The sequence below is a fragment of the Leiobunum rupestre genome, chromosome 9 (genome assembly GCF_980474605.1).
Source record: "Leiobunum rupestre chromosome 9, qqLeiRupe1.1.hap1, whole genome shotgun sequence".
Classification (NCBI taxonomy): domain Eukaryota; kingdom Metazoa; phylum Arthropoda; class Arachnida; order Opiliones; family Sclerosomatidae; genus Leiobunum; species Leiobunum rupestre.
Genome location: NC_143392.1, coordinates 14,399,860 through 14,419,294, shown reverse-complemented (window position 1 = coordinate 14,419,294; position 19,435 = coordinate 14,399,860). Strand labels below are relative to the sequence as shown.

At 36.4% G+C, this 19,435-nt stretch overlaps 1 protein-coding gene across 1 annotated transcript in view; it reads left to right on the top strand.

Moving 5' to 3' along the window:
• Positions 1–19,435, top strand: part of LOC149926620 (bone morphogenetic protein 4-like) — a 57,042-nt gene that overhangs the window by 21,924 nt on the left and 15,683 nt on the right. The window contains exons 2-4 of the mRNA XM_090158173.1: positions 9,102–9,253; positions 10,017–10,173; positions 16,614–16,772. Coding sequence (XP_090014299.1) covers positions 9,102–9,253; positions 10,017–10,173; positions 16,614–16,772 — 468 coding nt within the window. The remainder of the gene's footprint in view (positions 1–9,101; positions 9,254–10,016; positions 10,174–16,613; positions 16,773–19,435) is intronic.

The following is a 19,435-nucleotide window of genomic DNA, read 5'->3' as shown; positions in this document are numbered from 1 at the left end:
ATAATTTACAGCTAAATAAATCGACTACTTCAGTATATTTGTTTGCAGTTTTTAAAATCCGGTTAATGGGGTTTAAAAGACTTTTAGAAATTTTGAACAATTCGGGGTGCCTTGTATAATAGTTAGGGACAACTAAGTTTATTTTGGAAAGTAAGTCCTCGCTAGGAATCTGATTTTTTAACAATTTATATAAAAAGATTAGTTCGGATTTTTCCCGGGTTACAGATAATTGATCAATTTGCAATTCTCCTAGTAAAGTAATATAGTTATATCTATGACTTTTTATAAAGTTAGTATGTAAATATTCGATAAATAATAATAATAATAATAGCGATAATAATAATAATAATAATAATCAGCTAGGCTAATACCCAAGGCACCACCTTAGGCCCAAGTGATCTAGCGACTTCTAATGCCTTTAAACAGGTGGCCAAGTTACAATGCGTAGGAGGATGGTGGAAAGCCCTTCATGCCACGCGAGCCAACAGTTCCCTGCACCATAAGTGTATAATATTGTTACATATAAGTCTGACACTTCCTATTCTTCACATGCAAAAGTTTTACTGAGAGCTATTCAGAAGACAGACAGCATTACGGGCTTCATCGTCGTTTTGCGTCCGCTTGCACACGTCGCCTTTAACAGCGCCTCGCTAGAGGGAGATTATCTTCTTGTGATGACGTCACTTAGTTACTAGCTCTCAGTAAAATATTCCCCAAAGTGACAAACTTATGAAACAATATTGTAGACTATTACCGTTAACCTCTTAACTTATTTGCATTTTTTTTAATTTCATTGCATTTCCATAAATTTCTATACATTTACCCCAATTTAATTGCATTTCCTTAAATTTCTATACATTTACCCCAATTTAATTGTATTTCCTTAAATTTCTATACATTTACCCCAATTTAATTGCATTTCCTTAAACTTCTATACATTTACCCCACTTTAATTGCATTTCCTTAAATTTCTATACATTTACCCCAATTTAATTGCATTTCCTTAAATTTCTATACATTTACCCCAATTTAATTGCATTTCCTTAAATTTCTATACATTTACCCCAATTTAATTGCATTTCCTTAAATTTCTATACATTTACCCCAATTTAATTGCATTTCCTTAATTTTCTATACATTTACCCCAATTTAATTTCATTTCCTTAAATTTCTATACATTTACCCCAATTTAATTTCATTTCCTTAAATTTCTATACATTTACCCCAATTTAATTGCATTTCCTTAAATTTCTATACATTTACCCCAATTTAATTGCATTTCCTTAAATTTCTATACATTTACCCCAATTTAATTGCATTTCCTTAAATTTCTATACATTTACCCCAATTTAATTGCATTTCCTTAAATTTCTATACATTTACCCCAATTTAATTGCATTTCCTTAAACTTCTATACATTTACCCCAATTTAATTGCATTTCCTTAAATTTCTATACATTTACCCCAATTTAATTGCATTTCCTTAAATTTCTATACATTTACCCCAATTTAATTGCATTTCCTTAAATTTCTATACATTGACCCCAATTTAATTGCATTTCCTTAAATTTCTATACATTTACCCCAATTTAATTGCATTTCCTTAAACTTCTATACAGTTACCCCAATTTAATTGCATTTCCTTAAATTTCTATACATTTACCCCAATTTAATTGCATTTCCTTAAATTTCTATACATTTACCCCAATTTAATTGCATTTCCTTAAATTTCTATACATTTACCCCAATTTAATTGCATTTCCTTAAATTTCTATACATTTACCCCAATTTAATTTCATTTCCTTAAATTTCTATACATTTACCCCAATTTAATTGCATTTCCTTAAATTTCTATACATTTACCCCAATTTAATTGCATTTCCTTAAATTTCTATACATTTACCCCAATTTAATTGCATTTCCTTAAATTTCTATACATTTACCCCAATTTAATTGCATTTCCTTAAATTTCTATACATTTACCCCAATTTAATTGCATTTCCTTAAACTTCTATACATTTACCCCAATTTAATTGCATTTCCTTAAATTTCTATACATTTACCCCAATTTAATTGCATTTCCTTAAATTTCTATACATTTACCCCAATTTAATTGCATTTCCTTAAATTTCTATACATTGACCCCAATTTAATTGCATTTCCTTAAATTTCTATACATTTACCCCAATTTAATTGCATTTCCTTAAACTTCTATACAGTTACCCCAATTTAATTGCATTTCCTTAAATTTCTATACATTTACCCCAATTTAATTGCATTTCCTTAAATTTCTATACATTTACCCCAATTTAATTGCATTTCCTTAAATTTCTATACATTTACCCCAATTTAATTGCATTTCCTTAAATTTCTATACATTTACCCCAATTTAATTGCATTTCCTTAAATTTCTGTACATTTACCCCAATTTAATTGCATTTCCTTAAATTTCTATAAATTTACCCCAATTTAATTGCATTTCCTTAAATTTCTATAAATTTACCCCAATTTAATTGCATTTCCTTAAATTTCTATACATTTACCCCAATTTAATTGCATTTCCTTAAATTTCTATACATTTACCCCAATTTAATTGCATTTCCTTAAATTTCTATACATTTACCCCAATTTAATTGCATTTCCTTAAATTTCTATACATTTACCCCAATTTAATTGCATTTCCTTAAACTTCTATAAATTTACCCCAATTTAATTGCATTTCCTTAAATTTCTATACATTTACCCCAATTTAATTGCATTTCCTTAAACTTCTATACATTTACCCCAGTTTAATTGCATTTCCTTAAATTTCTATACATTTACCCCAATTTAATTGCATTTCCTTAAATTTCTATACATTTACCCCAATTTAATTGCATTTCCTTAAATTTCTATACATTTACCCCAATTTAATTGCATTTCCTTAAATTTCTATACATTTACCCCAATTTAATTGCATTTCCTTAAATTTCTGTACATTTACCCCAATTTAATTGCATTTCCTTAAATTTCTATAAATTTACCCCAATTTAATTGCATTTCCTTAAATTTCTATAAATTTACCCCAATTTAATTGCATTTCCTTAAATTTCTATACATTTACCCCAATTTAATTGCATTTCCTTAAATTTCTATACATTTACCCCAATTTAATTGCATTTCCTTAAATTTCTATACATTTACCCCAATTTAATTGCATTTCCTTAAATTTCTATACATTTACCCCAATTTAATTGCATTTCCTTAAACTTCTATAAATTTACCCCAATTTAATTGCATTTCCTTAAATTTCTATACATTTACCCCAATTTAATTGCATTTCCTTAAACTTCTATACATTTACCCCAGTTTAATTGCATTTCCTTAAATTTCTATACATTTACCCCAATTTAATTGCATTTCCTTAAATTTCTATACATTTACCCCAATTTAATTGCATTTCCTTAAATTTCCATACATTTACCCAATTTCATTTCACCTAAATATCCAAATACATTGCCCCCGGCATGTTTACCTTACCTTATTTAGCATGTATCACAATTATCGAAATTTTCCTTAACATTTTCGTTTTTACAAAATGTGAGTAGCATTTACCTAAAATTACTTGCATTTACCCAAAACGACCCGAATTCGACCAATAATCCATAATTTGGAAATCTTAAAAATTATTTACAGGACGTTTTTTTCGATAAAAAGCTCAAATTTTACGAATAATACATATTTTTTAATAATTTTCCGAAATATTAACCGGTAAATTTGTTTTTTTTTTAATTTTTTCCCAAAAAAAATCAATTTAATCATGGATAATGATTAACCATTACCGACCTCTATCCTTAAATCAGTGATTTTCCCATGTTAAATCCCGTAAAGAAAATTACAAACTGAGTTGTCAAAAATTATTTCGGTTGCCATGGCAAAACGGAAGCCCATTGAAATTTTTCCTAAGGGGAATTTGAAGTTACATGAAGGTCTACTAGAACCCCGAGTTTAAACAAAGTCGGTTAACTCTACGGGAACGGTTTTCGGTCTTATATAGATTAGTTCGCTTTAGTATAAGGTACATGTGCCATTTTAGATTCACTGTTTCTTTGGGTTCTTAGTTCCATGCGAACGTATTTAGCTCCTCATTAACTAAGTTAATTCTTTGAAGACTTGATTAAGTCCAGGGACTTAGTTAACTCCATAATAACTTATATAACTCCAGGTGAGCTACGTACGCTACCTCCATGATGACTTATTTAATTACAAATGAACTAAGCTAACTTCATGATAACTTATTTAGCTACAATTGAACTAAGCTAACTTCATGATAACTTATTTAGAGGTTAACGGTTATAGTTGTAGTGTAGGGAGCTGTTGGCTCGCGTGGCATGAAGGGCTTGCTACCACCCTCCTACGCATTGTATTGAACTAAAAACTTTAAGAGTCGCTAGATGACTTGGGCCTAAGGTGGTGCCTTGGGTATTAGCCTAGCTGATTATTATTTTTATAACTTATTTCACTACAATTGAACTAAGCTAACTTCATGATGACTTATTTAATTGAACCTGAGCTATGCTAACTCTATGATAACTTATTTTATTACAAATGAAGTAAGCTAACTCCATGGTGGCGTAGTTAATTCCATTAGGGCTTATTTAACGTGAGCTAAGTTAACTCTATGATGACTTAATTAACTCCATTAAAACTTAGGTAACAACGGAGACGAATCAACGCCTTTTTTGAAAGGTTGTGCAATTTAAAAAAAACCCGAAATGTTCCAAAGACTCAACAGCGCCAACGGAGACTGTAGTCGTCGATTACAAGTCTATTATTATCCAGGAGTTCGTCTCCGCAATTATATGGAAGCACAGAGAAGGCAAAATGAGACATCGCGTGTCCTTGTCATTTACGGACACTAATTTTCCAGGTCCCCCAGGGACAGGGACATTTAACAGCCTCATTTATGAAGAGATAGCGTTTTGGAGGTCTCCTATCGCCGAACTACGCGTCCGACTGACACTAGAGCAGGAAGCCTCCCTTAGCTTTCTACACGCTTTCAAGCAAATGGGTCACTGCATCGCGGAAAGCCCAATTTAAAGGGAAAGCGGGGATATAAGTTGAACTCCGCGTGCTCGGAAATGACGGGGAACAAGCGTGAACTTTTAGTTTGTAAAAATATTCCCATTTAAAAAGAGATGGGGCTTCCCAAACCTAGAGACTGCAGCCCTCCAGATTAAAAGTTCACCTTGCTTAGTTGGTAGCGCTAAAAATTATACGGACGAGGGTAAAGACTACTGGAAAATAATTAAGGAATATATTCATCTTAAAAAGAGCGTGTAAGATTTAATGAGACGGAAAATACAGGGTACTCAGATATAGACGCGAGAAGCTTGAAACATGGTCGCCCGCGTGGCTAATAGCTCGCCTTTTCCGAGAACAAATTTCCAAAGCAAGAGTTAAACTGAATAGCGGTTTCCAACTCCTGTTCCACGCACTGAAATTATTTTAAAAGTTGGACCCAGATACGACCAGGCTGGGTCGTTCCGTAAATTTATGTATACGGAACTGATACGGCTTTACAGGGGGAAAAACTATAACTAAATATACAGGGTGATATAGTTCACGCGATCGGGGCGTGTGTTTCAAACCTAGAAAAAAAACTCTTTATTGGTTTCAAAATTTTATTTCCAACCATCACACGTAGTAATTATAAACCACTTCCATATTTATAGTCGTTTTTTGCAGTTTGTAGAATTTAGATTACAAATACTAAAATTGGAACGATAACTACCGAGTTACCAGGGAATATTAACGTGGTTATTGATAACTAACTTGTTAAGTACCTTCGACAAATATTTGTTTATTTAGGGAGAACATGTTGATAATTTTTAGAACGTACAATAATTTAAGCATCGTATTATACAGATATTCAGGGTGTTTCAAAAGGTTATGCAAAAATGTTAAGGAGTTGTTGGGGTTGAGTTGAGAAGTATGCCTTTTTCCCCCATTTTCCTACGATGAGTGAAAAGAGCGCCAGAGAGCTTCAAAGTGTGGCCTACTAGCCCCTGGAAGTAGGCTGAAACAAGCACCAAACCAAGCAGCGGGGAAATGCGAACATTAAGGTTTGGGTTCGTGTGATCTAGGAGCAACAAACAGCATTCCACACAAAGAGAACGCAACCTGTCAAAAGTCGTGGATTTTCTTGTGTACAATTTTCATTGGTTAGACGCTTTAGCGCCTGCTGCCGTCGGAAGGGGAAAAAACGGAAATTGTCTTCCCCCTTTCCGTAAAACGTTCAGCGTAAAGACTCGTCCAATGAAATTTGTACACAACACTGCCTTAGCGTGTTTAAAGGCTAGCTGCGTTCTCCTTGTGTTTGTGGCTCCTAGGTGTGATTGGTAAACAAATCGAGGAAACCAGCGTAAAAAGGTAACTTAAACAGTATTTAAAGTCCTTGCTGCTAGGTTTTGCTCTTGTTGCAGCCTCCTTCCAGAGTCCCACTTTGAAGCTTTCTGGGACTTTTTTAACTCATCGTAGGAATATGGGCAAAAAACAGGAATACTTCCAACTCACCCCCTACAACTCCTTCAATTTTTGCATAACCTTTTGAAACACCTTGTATTAAATAGTACGCTGTTTAAATAGTCGAGAAAATAGCCTAAAATATGGTAAGTAGGCTTCGTTTCGATTGAACGATAATTTTCGAATTGAAGCAAAAACTAATTAATGAGTTGCTCTCGCTCTCTAAGAGTAGTTTCAGTGTGTTAAAATCAAGTATATTTGTGCTTAGTATTGTTTAGGGAGAATGAGTCTGTTGAAACGATTTCTAGCGTTGCTCTTCAAGCTCGAAAAGTAAGCTTCTTCCCCCCTAAAAAAATCGAAACAGAATCTCATTGGTTTCCTAAAGCTTACGTATTCCGACGTTTTTGAATAGACGCTTCAATAAATCTTCCTCCCAGGAAATCGCCAAAAAGTAATACTTCCGAGAGCCAGGACCTGCAAGTCACTGTTCACATAGTGCTTTGTTAAAATAATGGAAATGTTTCACCTTTACGGCAGCAACAAGCGATCCCTTTTAAGCAGGTAGCTTTTTTGACATATTAAGGCTTGGCAAAAACACGACATTCTGTTTACATTTGAAAAGTTTCCAATATTTCCACAAGCACTATATAAATTGTGAACATGTTGACGTAAATGTAAAGTTGATAAGTATGAATTGTGTTGTGGCTTAAAAGTCATACAATGAATTAGCCTTATATTTGTACGAACAAGATTAGGGTTAATGAATAAAATTATTATTATTAAATTATTATTAAATACGTAAATGAATTTTAATTTCTACATCTTTTAGGGAGGGATTTCAACTTTGAAAAATATGAAGGGTGTTTCAAAAGGATATGCAAAACTTTCAAGGAATTGTAGGGGGTGAGTTGAGAAGAATGCCTGTTTTTTTTCCTACGATGAGTTAAAAGAGCGCCAGAGAGCTTGAAAGTGTAGCCTACTAGCCCAGGCTGCAACAAGCTCAAAACCAAGCAGCAGGGACTTTAAATACTGTTTTAGTTTACAAACTTTGAAGCTCTCTGGCGCTCTTATAACTCATCGTAAGAAGATGAGAAAAAACAGGCATACTTCTCAACTCACCCCCTACAACTCCTTCAAATTTTTGCATAACCTTTTCAAACACCCTGTATTTCTCCACCACTAAATTTCAAAATAAAAAACGTTAATAAAACCATTTCTCTTTAGTCTCCCCCTCCCTCATAACCAAAATTGTTTTCGGTCAAACCAAGTTAAATAGGTTCGACATTCAGTTTATAAACGCAATTTTTTACTTAAGCCTGGTTTCATTTTAGAAAAGGGCAAAACCACTGCGACGCAAAAAAAATTGTTAGGCCTAAACCATTTTTTTTGCGTTGAAGCTAGCAGATGTCGTGTGTTTGCTTTAGAAAACATTAAGCCCGAGCTGCAAGGACCATATAAATTAGAAGCTTGCGTGTTCAGACTCTGAGTATTAATAGCTACTAGTGAATTGCTGAATTCGGTTTATCGAAGCGTTTATTGGTTATTTGTAAAGCGTTGAAGGAAAGCTCGAGATTCGCAGTAAATACGTTTCGGACGTTATTGATTTCGCCCCGATTGAAAGTGAAATCGAACATGTTTCCAAAATTCGGGAAATTATTATCGCCCTGAAAAGGATCACGCGAAACTATTGCTCCAAGTGGTGGGGGTGAGTTGGAACAGCATTAACTATTGCTCCAATTTAAGTGGTGGTGGAGAGTTGGAACACTATACACTATTGCTCCAAGTGGTGGGGCGCGAGTTGGAACGGCATAAACTATTGCTCCAAGCGGTGGTGGAGAGTGGTAACATGGGAAACTATTACAACAAACGGTGGGGGCAAGTTGAAACACGAAACTATTGCTCCAAGTGGTGGGGAAAGTTGAAACACGAAACTATTGCTCCAAGTGGTGGTGGTGAGTTGTAACACAAGAAAATATTGCTCCAAGCGGTGTTGGTGAGATGGAACACGAGAAACTATTGCTTCAAGTGGTGGGGGACGAGTTGGAGCACCAAACACTATTGCTCCCAGTGGTGGAGGGCGAGTTGGAACACCATAAATTGCTCCAAGTGTTGGTGGCAAGTTGTAACACGAGAAACAATTTCTACAAACGGTGGGGGCGAGTTGAAACACGCGAATGTATTTCTCCAACCGGTGACAGCGATTTCTCTTACGCGAAACAATTGCTACGAGCAGTAGGAGTGATTCGGAAATGCAGCATCGATTGAACGAATTTGAAACACCCTGTATACACAATAGCGGAGATATAAAACACGTCTTCTCTCCAACCCGCATAGAAATGAAACAGTACAACATACATTATTTAGACTACTAAAGTTTTGTTTGACCTCTATGTTGAATGGATCTATAAAAGTAAACCTAATTTAAAAGCTAATGGAATACGTTTCTTTTTATTATGATGGAAGTACATCCACAAAGTATTGAAAATGTTATTTACTTTAGGTAATTTTCCATTGTGAATTTTCGTTATAATCTTTTCTTTCGAAGGTTTATATGATAAATACTTTAACAATTTTTGTTTATGTTTTGTCTGAAACAGATACGTCCCACCCGTTGCGTTTCTACTTTAACATAACGTCTGACGTACCATCCAAAGAGCGGATTCTAGAGGCAGAATTCCACTTATACAAACTGAAGCCTCGACCCAGAATCGTCGACAGATATCCAGACCCAAGAACGCATCTATTAGAGGTATGAATCTTCAAAACTAGACCGAACACTCGTAAATCTCTTAAGCCAAAAATGGGGTAGTAGCATTTGGCCGAATTTCATTCGTCCGAATAGTGTCGCGTTTGTCCGAATACTCATTTGTCCGAACTCTAAAACCGAAATGGTTCCATTTGTACGAATTTAATGACCTTGAGTGTCATTTGTCTGAACGAGTAGTAGCATTTGTTCGAATTTCCATCGCAATAATAGTGTTTCGTTTATAATTGCATCACGAAATTGTTTTATTTTAACCAACAATTGGCTGGATTTGGTGTTAATTCAGAGTTGGCTTTGATTCCGTTAGGTTAGGTTAGGTTAGGTTAGGTAAGGTGTCTGTTTTCATTGGAATTTAGGTTAGATTGAAGTTAAAAAAAACCGCACGTTTGGGACTCTATTTTTTACGGATTCGGTTAAATGTGATTCTTTGGAATTTGACTAAAGCCAATGTATAACGTTGGGACAAATGACATTTCGGACATTTGACAAACGGATAGAACGGTTAAATTGCCCAGAAATTATACAAAATAATTTTCGGACAAATGATACCGTAATTCGGCCATCTGAGCCATATTTTTACAGGTCAGACAAATGAGTATTCGGACAAATTGCCCTTGATTCGGACAAATGCTACCAAATCGCGAAAAATATGTCCCGAAAAACTATGTTCTTTGGATCACGTTTATTTCTATTCTTTCCGATATTCCTCGGCTATTTTCCCATTTCGACTCTTTTTATTACTTTTCAGGTACGGATATACCAAATAATGTCTCCGGATAGCATGAGCGAGGAAGGGAACCGCCTATTGGATATCAGGCGAATCAGCGCCCATTCCATTGGCTGGGAGGTCTTCTACGTCAAACCCGCCGCGCTCGACTGGTTCAAGGACGAAAAATCCAACTTTGGTAAATTTCAATTAACTTCTTATAAAACGAATAGGACTTGCACTTTCGGAAAATGGATATATATATATATATATATATATATATATATATATCTACTGATTTATGTTGTCCTCATTCAGTCGCGGAATGGGAGGGGCTTAGTTATTATGACGTTAGTCACGCGAAGCCGATCAAAAATTATTTTGATGGACAATGCCTCGAAACTTGTCTATTTTAATATAATTTCGTAAATTTCTAAAATAATCTTTTCGATTGAACAAAAATAAGTCAAAATAGTAACAACATTATTTTTTATTATCATCTGATTCTGTAGTGGAACGGGTATTTGCATATCTGATTGGGTTAATCCTAGCCGCAGATTGTAGCTAGGATAATGATGTGGTTTATGGTAGAAATGACAACGGTACCAAGAAGGTTACCGAAACTTGGGTCGTGTTGTAATCAATAAACTTTTAATTTAATACCAGAGCATTTCGTTGTGTTTTTATTATAAAATATAAATATAAATATAGAAATGAATACATTCATGCCAGTGGTATATAATAATAATATTAATATTAATATTAATATAATATAATATAATATAATATAATATTATATCCCCTACTTATATTATTTTCAATTCCCGCTGCTTTCCAAAAAGACCTATTGACTTCCAATAATTATAATTATTAAAGCTCGACCCGACCCGACCCGACCCGACCCGACCCAATTAAAAAATACAAAATTGAAACCCGACCCGACCAGCCAAAATTATTTATTTCCCAAACCCCACCCGACCCGACCCGACCAGACCAGACCATGTTCGATAAAATTATTTATTTCCCAAACCCCACCCGACCCAATTAAAATATACAAAATTGAAACCCGACCCGACCCGACCAGACCCTGTCCGCCAAAATTATTTATTTCCCAAACCCGACCCGACCCAATTAAAAAAAACAAAATTGAAACCCGACCCGACCCGACCCGACCAGACCCTGTCCGCCAAATTATTTATTTCCCAAACCCGACCCGACCCAATTAAAAAATACAAAATTGAAACCCGACCCGAACCGACCCGACCAGACCCTGTCCGCCAAAATTATTTATTTCCCAAACCTGACCCGACCCAATTAAAAAATACAAAATTGAAACCCGACCCGAACCGACCCGACCAGACCCTGTCCGCCAAAATTATTTATTTCCCAAACCCGACCCGACCCAATTAAAAAATATAAAATTGAAACCCGACCCGACCCGACCCGACCCTGTCCGCCAAAATTATTTATTTCCCAAACCCGACCCGACCCAATTAAAATATACAAAATTGAAACCCGACCCGATCCGACCAGACCAGACCCTGTCCGCCAAAATTATTTATTTCCCAAACCCGACCCGACCCGGCCCGCCAAAATTATTCATTTCGAAAACCCGACCCGAAGAAGCCCGATAAAATTGAAACCCGGCCCGACCCGAAAAACTTGCACTTTTTATGTTTATAGTATTACCATATGTAACATAATTACTTATAAGTATGCCACTAGCTCTATTTCTTCACTAACGGTTTGTTTCACAGATATTGCGTCATCCGTACCCTACGTAATATTTGACGTCATCGAATCTCAAATGCTGATTATGCCGTCGCACCATTAGCTCTACGTCTGATAAACCGACGGCCATTATGTTAGTAAACAAACCGGTTTGAAGAACCAAGGCTTAGGAGCTAAAATGATCTAAAATGCACTAAAATATATATAGTGCTGTTAATGCAAGTAATTTGTAAATTAATGAAATTCTCGAAAACTCAGGTACTAAAATAAATTTGCATTGTCAAATAAAAGAAGCAGGTTTATTAAAAAAAATAGTTGAAATTCAGGTTGAGCTTTTCCGGGGCATCTACAAGGTTGGAGTCTTTGCAGATTCTTTGGAGCCTAGGGCTAACTCTTCTAGGCTTTGTATGGGTTTTAATAACGCTGGTGGAATATCCCACTTCGACGACTTGTTCCACTATCGGAAAGCGATCACTGAACCGTATTGGTCATTTCCCCAACCTTTAATTTTTCTAAACTACTCATTATTTAACTTCATCCGCATAAACCGAGCGAGTTTATAAATTTCAATAAACCTACATTGGACTGACTAAAATTCCGACACCAAAAATTCCTTCTCAATTTAGAGGTTTTCCATTGGCTTAAATACATATGTAAGTAGCCAATAGTGTGACTCCCAAAATTACTAGGATGAATCAAAAGGTTTAAATCTAACCTTTTTACTGGTTCGTGGTGAAACAAACCGTTAGTGAAGATTTTTTAATGGAATAAAGGTACAGTGGCATACTTATGAGGAATTATATTACATATGGTATTACCTTGTACTAAATGCTAGAGCAGCTTCCCAGATTCATTTTTTTTCAGTAGATGGCGCTTGGAGCTCTTTGAGAAACGGTCAAAAATTAGTGAACGTGGGAAAAGTGATTAACAAGTGATAATGATTCGTTTTCTGTATGTAGAGATTTGCTGTTGCAAATAAAATAGAAACTTGAAGGCCCGATCACTAATATATCAAAAGCCGGACCCAAACTTTTCAGTTTTATGAAAAAAGCCCGACCCAACCTTTCCAGTTTTATGTAAAAAATCTAACCCGACCTTTTCAGTTTTATGTAAAAAGCCCGACCCGACCTTTTCAGTTTTATGTAAAAAGCCCGATCCAACCTTTTCTGTTTTAGGAAAAAAGCCCGACCCGACCTTTTCAGTTTTATGTAAAAAGCCCGACCCGACCTTTTCAGTTTTATGAAAAATGCCCGACCCAAACTTTTCAGTTTTATGAAAAAAGCCCAATCCGGCCTGCCAAAAACTTCGATATCGAAAATCCGACTTCTAAGTTGTAAGCACGTTGATTTATGCTTTTCCAATAGATAAAAATAAATTATATATTTCTGATATAATCCAGTGAAAAGACATTGAGCTTTTTAGCTATTCGTACTGTGAAACAAACCCTTCCATCATTTTTGCGAATACGCCGCCAATGTCTGTTTAAACAGACCATTAGCGAACAAAAAACACTTAAGAGATAACTCGGACTCGGTCCGAACTGGGCGCCGCTGCTGTCCGTCAAACGACGTGAAAGCGGCCACCTATCGCCACTCCACACTTTCACCACCGACGCCATCATCGGCTACAAAGACTTCGAGACCGATAGAAGGTATACGCGTTCCGGAATGGCGGGGGACGGGTAGGCTTGAATGGAGCACGAAATCCCGAAGAGACGAACGGAGATCGGGAATAAAATGGCTCCGCGATTGTCAATGGGGAGAAAAAACGGTCGGTGAGAAGAAAGGAGAACAGACAGTGAGAGACGCTTGACTGGTTGGGTAATTCAATATCGCCTTACAATGTCAACATTCATCAGGGGACACGGATAGAAATGAACAATTTATTCGACGCTCTTCTGACTGCCTAAATCCACCGCCAGGGGGCAGGAGAGGCGTTAACCGCACCGGCCAGTCGAAGTCTATCAGGTTATTGGATTAATTCGGGGTACCCACGAATCTACGATAATACGGGACCGCCACGAAGTGGGCGGGGAAAAAAGGTCGATTTGCGCGGACAAATTCCGCTAGGGGACGCGCGCGTCAGAAGTAATCGAAAGAGAGGCGCTGGGGTGGGGTTGCTCCCCCCACATAACTTCACTCTTTAATTACTCCGGGCGAAGAGCAATTTTCTAGTTTGACATCTCGCTAATAAAAATATTATCACCGCCGTTCGTATCACTTCTTTTATCGGCACGTTCCATCGCGATACTAATTCGTTTAGCCGCGCCACCTACGGGATCTTTCGGAAACGTTTTGCATTCGAGCTTACGTAATTGTATCTTTAATGGATTTATATCTTCCTTTCGATAGTTTTCTTAAAGGGCCACACCGCACCATCGTTTAAATTAATTAGATTCCGCTTGAGCTACGAGAAAATTATAAATGGTAGAGTAGGAATTACTGGATTTTAACCCAGATTTTTAAAATCGTCAGTGTAACCCTTTAAGTTTCCGTATCTTAATTTTGGACGTTTTTCAAAATAATTTCTAATTCAGATATTGCCCAAAAAAGTTAAACGTGACGTTTGATATTGCCGTTGCACGACGGACTTGTTTGACGGTAAAAAAATGACACAGTATCTTTCGATTAAAATTTATTAGAAATTGTCGAAATGTATACGTTGGTTTTTTAGTCAAGATAATAAGTCGGGCGTACGCGGTTATTCCTGGTATTACATAATTAAAGAATAACACTTGTTGAGCTGCAAGTAATTCCACAAATAAATTTAATATAATATAATATTAAATAAAATATTATAAAATATTATTTAATAAGAAATAGTTTGAAAATTTAACATTTTAAAACAAGGACTCAATATAATTTCATTTTATCAAAGCATTTATTGTCTTTTATGATGGAATTAAATTATGCATATAATATAAAATTAATTAAAACCTTAAAAATAAACAATAACATTTTTATTTTGATCCATGGAAAAAATATAACTAAAAACAATTTAAACATGGATGTTTAGATGGTTATCATGGTAACTATGGTAAAGATTATTGAGCGAGGCATTTATTTTGAATCTATGGTACGAGGTCTATTTTATCTTTGGAAATGGATTTTCATATAAATTCCTTCCACCAATTGTTTACGGTAATCGTCTTAGTACCAATTTGCGATCTCATCGGGCGGGATTTGAACCCAAGTCCTCCTGCTTGACAGGCGGACGTTCTACCTTCAGCTTTATCGGAAACGTTTATTACAAATTAACAGAGTATTAAATTTTGGGTTGTTATTAAATAGAACGAAATTTCGTGTTCCATTTAAATTATTGCATCGAAGTAATTCTAATGTAGCGTATTCTCTGTTGATTAAAAACGAAAGCGCCGCCCATGTTTCGAACCCGAGCCCTTCTGCATGACAGGCGAATGTTCTACCACAGATCCACCGATAGAAGTTACGCTTCTTTGAAAATTATAAACTCAGCTTAGCGGAAGAGTATATTAATGGTTTTTAAAGTCTAAATTTTTTACGTATGCAATTTTAAAGGTCAAATCTTGTTTTAGCGCAGTCAGCCGAGATAAGAGAATTAAAGGGTAGACCCTGTGTGTGGTCCACTTTGTTAGTTTTTTGTTATTTATTTACGGGTATTCTTAACAACCTATATATAGTTGTGTTAATGCAAAGGCGATAATTCAACGTTTATTGCTTTAAGAGCTGGCGGTTAGTCAAGTGGCTCTCTGTGCTTTGTTGATGGTAAGGTTTTTGCTTCTTGTAAATATATTTGGTGTGGATATTTGGATATCTACGATTTCTAACGCAGTCAATGATTTCCTGGGTGTGCGAGTCATTATATGATATTGGAAATTGGACGACATTGGTCTTTTTCATGCGGTATGTGTCACAACGTCAACTAGAAGTCTACGAGTGTTGAAATAAAATGAGCGTTAAAGATGCGGCAAGTATTTCGTAAGCGAGAAAAATACAAATACCATCTGTAGATATTTCTTTCATTAAAATTTGCTTCGTATTATATTCAACTGATAAACTTGTACTGTAAAAAGGGTTAAATTCAATTGTGCATTGTTTTAGTACGTCTAACTCACTGTTGTAACTACTTAATTTATAATATTTTGAATAAATTAAAATCGGTTGTTTCGTCTCATTTATTTTAATTATAATTAAAATTTTATACCGGGTGGGATGGAACCGGGATTACGTTTTTAGTAAATAACTCTGAATTGCGGAGATATATCTTTAAGGATCATCTCGACAAATTAATACCACTAGGGACAATTCTTCCGAGGAGAGGTATATTTTGGCAAGCTTGCCAACTTGTTTGCTACTGCAGCTCAGTGGGCTTTAAAAAAAAATAAAAAATTCGTGCAAGCTGGTCCAAGGTTCATACAATATTTCAAAAACCATTTTCCCTGATATTTCCAAGTTTTCCAGAGTAGTTTTGAATATTTTCCAGGTGTACTTTTTAAAACAATAGGGGTCTCTAAAATGTTAAAAGCATTACTGTTACACTTTCTAATATAATATAGTTAAGATTGAACGTATGAATTCAATATTAAGTAATAATTTCAGTAATACTAAAACAAATTGGGCATAATTTGGAGTTATCATAATTATTTCCCTGATTTTTCAGGAAAATTTCATTTTCCCTGACTTTTTTGCTTTAAATAAATTTCACTGATATTTCCAGGTTTTCACTGATTTCCATGTTTGTATGAACCCTGTGGTCGAGCAAAAAAGCCAAGGAATCAGCTTACAAATACGTTTAGATCTCATAAATTGGCAAACCTACTTTGATTAGTTTTTGTTTAACCACGTTTTTAGACTCTTGGTTCATACTGGGTTTGAATTACTTAAACCTAAATAAAATAATATAGTTAAATAATTATCTTATTAATTATAGGTCTGTTGGTATCGGTGAAGAATCTGATGGGCCTGCCAGTAGAAGACGGGGTCCTGAGGTTCGCCAAGAGACATCAACACCACGTCAACAAGCAGCCCATCTTGGTCGTCTTCTCGGACGATGGACGCCCGAAGCAATCTTCGACAATCAACAAAATCGGCAAGTTACTCTTTCCCCCTCACAGAATATCCCCCCCCTTCCTGAGAAAGGGCTGGTTAATTTAAACGCGCCTCATTAATTTGCTAAACATCTAAATACGCGCTGCTCGAGGAACGTTTAAAATGCCACGCTAATTGGTCGAAACTAAAACAAATTAGTAGGGGCGGGGGAACGCAAATTATCTCCTTCCCAGAGAGATGAAGATTAAAAGGCCGCGTGCCCAAAGGGGGGGGGGGCGATTAAAAGTTGCTGCTAAAATATCTTCCTAAAGTGAGCGCAACAAACCCCTTAATTAAGGACACTCTGCTCTGGTCTATTATTGATCGAGAAATTTTAACACGGTCGTTAGTGTAATGCGCGACTCTCCGAAGCCGTTCCGGGCAGATCTTAAACTGATTACACGTCATCAACGGTGACCTAACCGAGTACTTGCCAAGATAATGCCGCCATTAAGGGGCCCCGCGTCAAATAGACGGCTTGGAAGGATTCCCATTGCATCGCGGAGCCATCTATGTTTCGTAATTAACGAAACGGAAAGTATATTTATTATAAAGATATAACTGTCGTTAAAATCATAACGACTGGATAGGCCAATATTGGACAGTGTCTAGGGGCCAATGGGGTAACATTTGGAGACGCTACCATGACCTTGGGGTGTTCAGGGTCTCAGTGCATTAAATGCGTGGTTTATATAATCTATAGTGAATTTGATTTAAAAATCTCGTTAAAATTTAATAATAGGGAACAGTCTAAAATCTAAAGAGCTCTAAAGTATTTTAAAGTTATTTCACCTTCAATAACGTCTTTACAGGAAATAATTCTAAAGAGTTGCTTTGATGAAGTTATTCTAAAGAGTATATAAGCATTTTATCGGATGACCTATATTTTAGTAATATATGAGCCGTAAGTTTTTCTTAGAAGCAGTTTTCAGAGAGTTAATTTAAAACAAAATGGGTTCTTGTAAAGGCGGTCACGTTCGTATTGACCCTTGCACTTTCCTACATATGTAATTATCCATTTTTGTACAGGAAATAATTCTAAAGAGTTGCTTTGATGAAGTTATTCTAAAGAGTATATAAGCATTTTATCGGATGACCTATATTTTAGTAATATATGAGCCGTAAGTTTTTCTTAGAAGCAGTTTTCAGAGAGTTAATTTAAAACAAAATGGGTTCTTGTAAAGGCGGTCACGTTCGTATTGACCCTTGCACTTTCCTACATATGTAATTATCCATTTTTGTACAGATCTAGAAAATGCACGTTCGTACAGACCCCTGACAATTCCTACAGAACCCTGCACGTTCCAACAAACGCTTTGATGTTTTCCTACAGACCTTTACACGTCCCTGCAGACGCTTGCGTGTTCCTATAGACCCTTGCACGTCCCTGCAGACGCTGGTGCGTTTCTACAGATCCTTGCACGTCCCTGCAGACGCCTGTGTGTTCCTACAGACCTTTGCACGTCCCTGCAGACGCCTGCGTGTTCCTACAGATCCTTACACGTCCCGGCAGACGCCTGCGTGTTCCTACAGATCCTTACACGTCCCGGCAGACGCCTGCGTGTTCCTACAGATCCTTACACGTCCCTGCAGACGCTGGCGCGTTTCTACAGATCCTTGCACGTCCCTGCAGACGCCTGTGTGTTCCTACAGACCTTTACACGTCCCTGCAGACGCCTGCGTGTTCCTACAGCTTAACATTTCAGTGTTTATAGAGATTTAATTTGGCACGTTCGTATAGACCCCTGACAATTCCTGCAGAACCCTGCACGTTTCAACAAACTCCTTTGCGTGTTCATACAGATTCTTGAAAGTTGGTTACTACAATTTCACGTTCGTACAGGTCCTTGCAGCTTAAAAATTACAGGGCGCTCAAGGACCAACAGATGTTCTAAATACGGCCCTGGTATGAGAGATATACATTTAATGTACACTGCAATTTTCCGTACAACATTTTAGTTAAAGTTTACATTTCGCCACCAGGGAAATCATATCTTAATGACTCAGGATGAAATCATTACTTAATAGAGTCGTATTGTACGTTTGAATTCAGAATACCAAATATTCTCAGAATGAATGATTTTAGAAGTGTAGAAGCCGTTGTAATGAAATCTAAAGGCGGTCGTAAATTTAAAAAAACCAGTCATAAAAGATCCAACGACAAGTCCTTCTCGGGAGTAATAATTAATTACGTAACAATGGAAGTTAGTTGATAGTCGCGATACCTCGGTGTATCGCCAAACTAGAATAGATCGAACGCGGCCTTCTAAATTTCGATAATATTTAAATGAGGAAACCCGTAAAAGGTAAACCCCGAATTCTCGGCTGCATTCACCTCGGGTTTTGCATCCTATTGAATATGCATCGTTTCCCCTCCCTTCCACTCCCTCTTTCACAGGCCAATAAGTCGGGGCCTAAATCAGTCCGGTTTGCGAGTTAAGCAATCGGAATCGAACACGGTTCGCCCGTCAGATAGGCCGGCCGGCGTCAACTTAAGCGGAGAGTAGGAGGAATAGGAACGAGGAAGAGTGTAAACGTCCTAATTTATATAAATGAAAGAGAGCGAGCTACCAAGAGTAAATTTCTCTCCTCTTCCTTTGAAAAGCCTTGTTTACAATAGTCTAGCCTTCTAATACCTTACTGAATACGCCTTTTGTATACAGA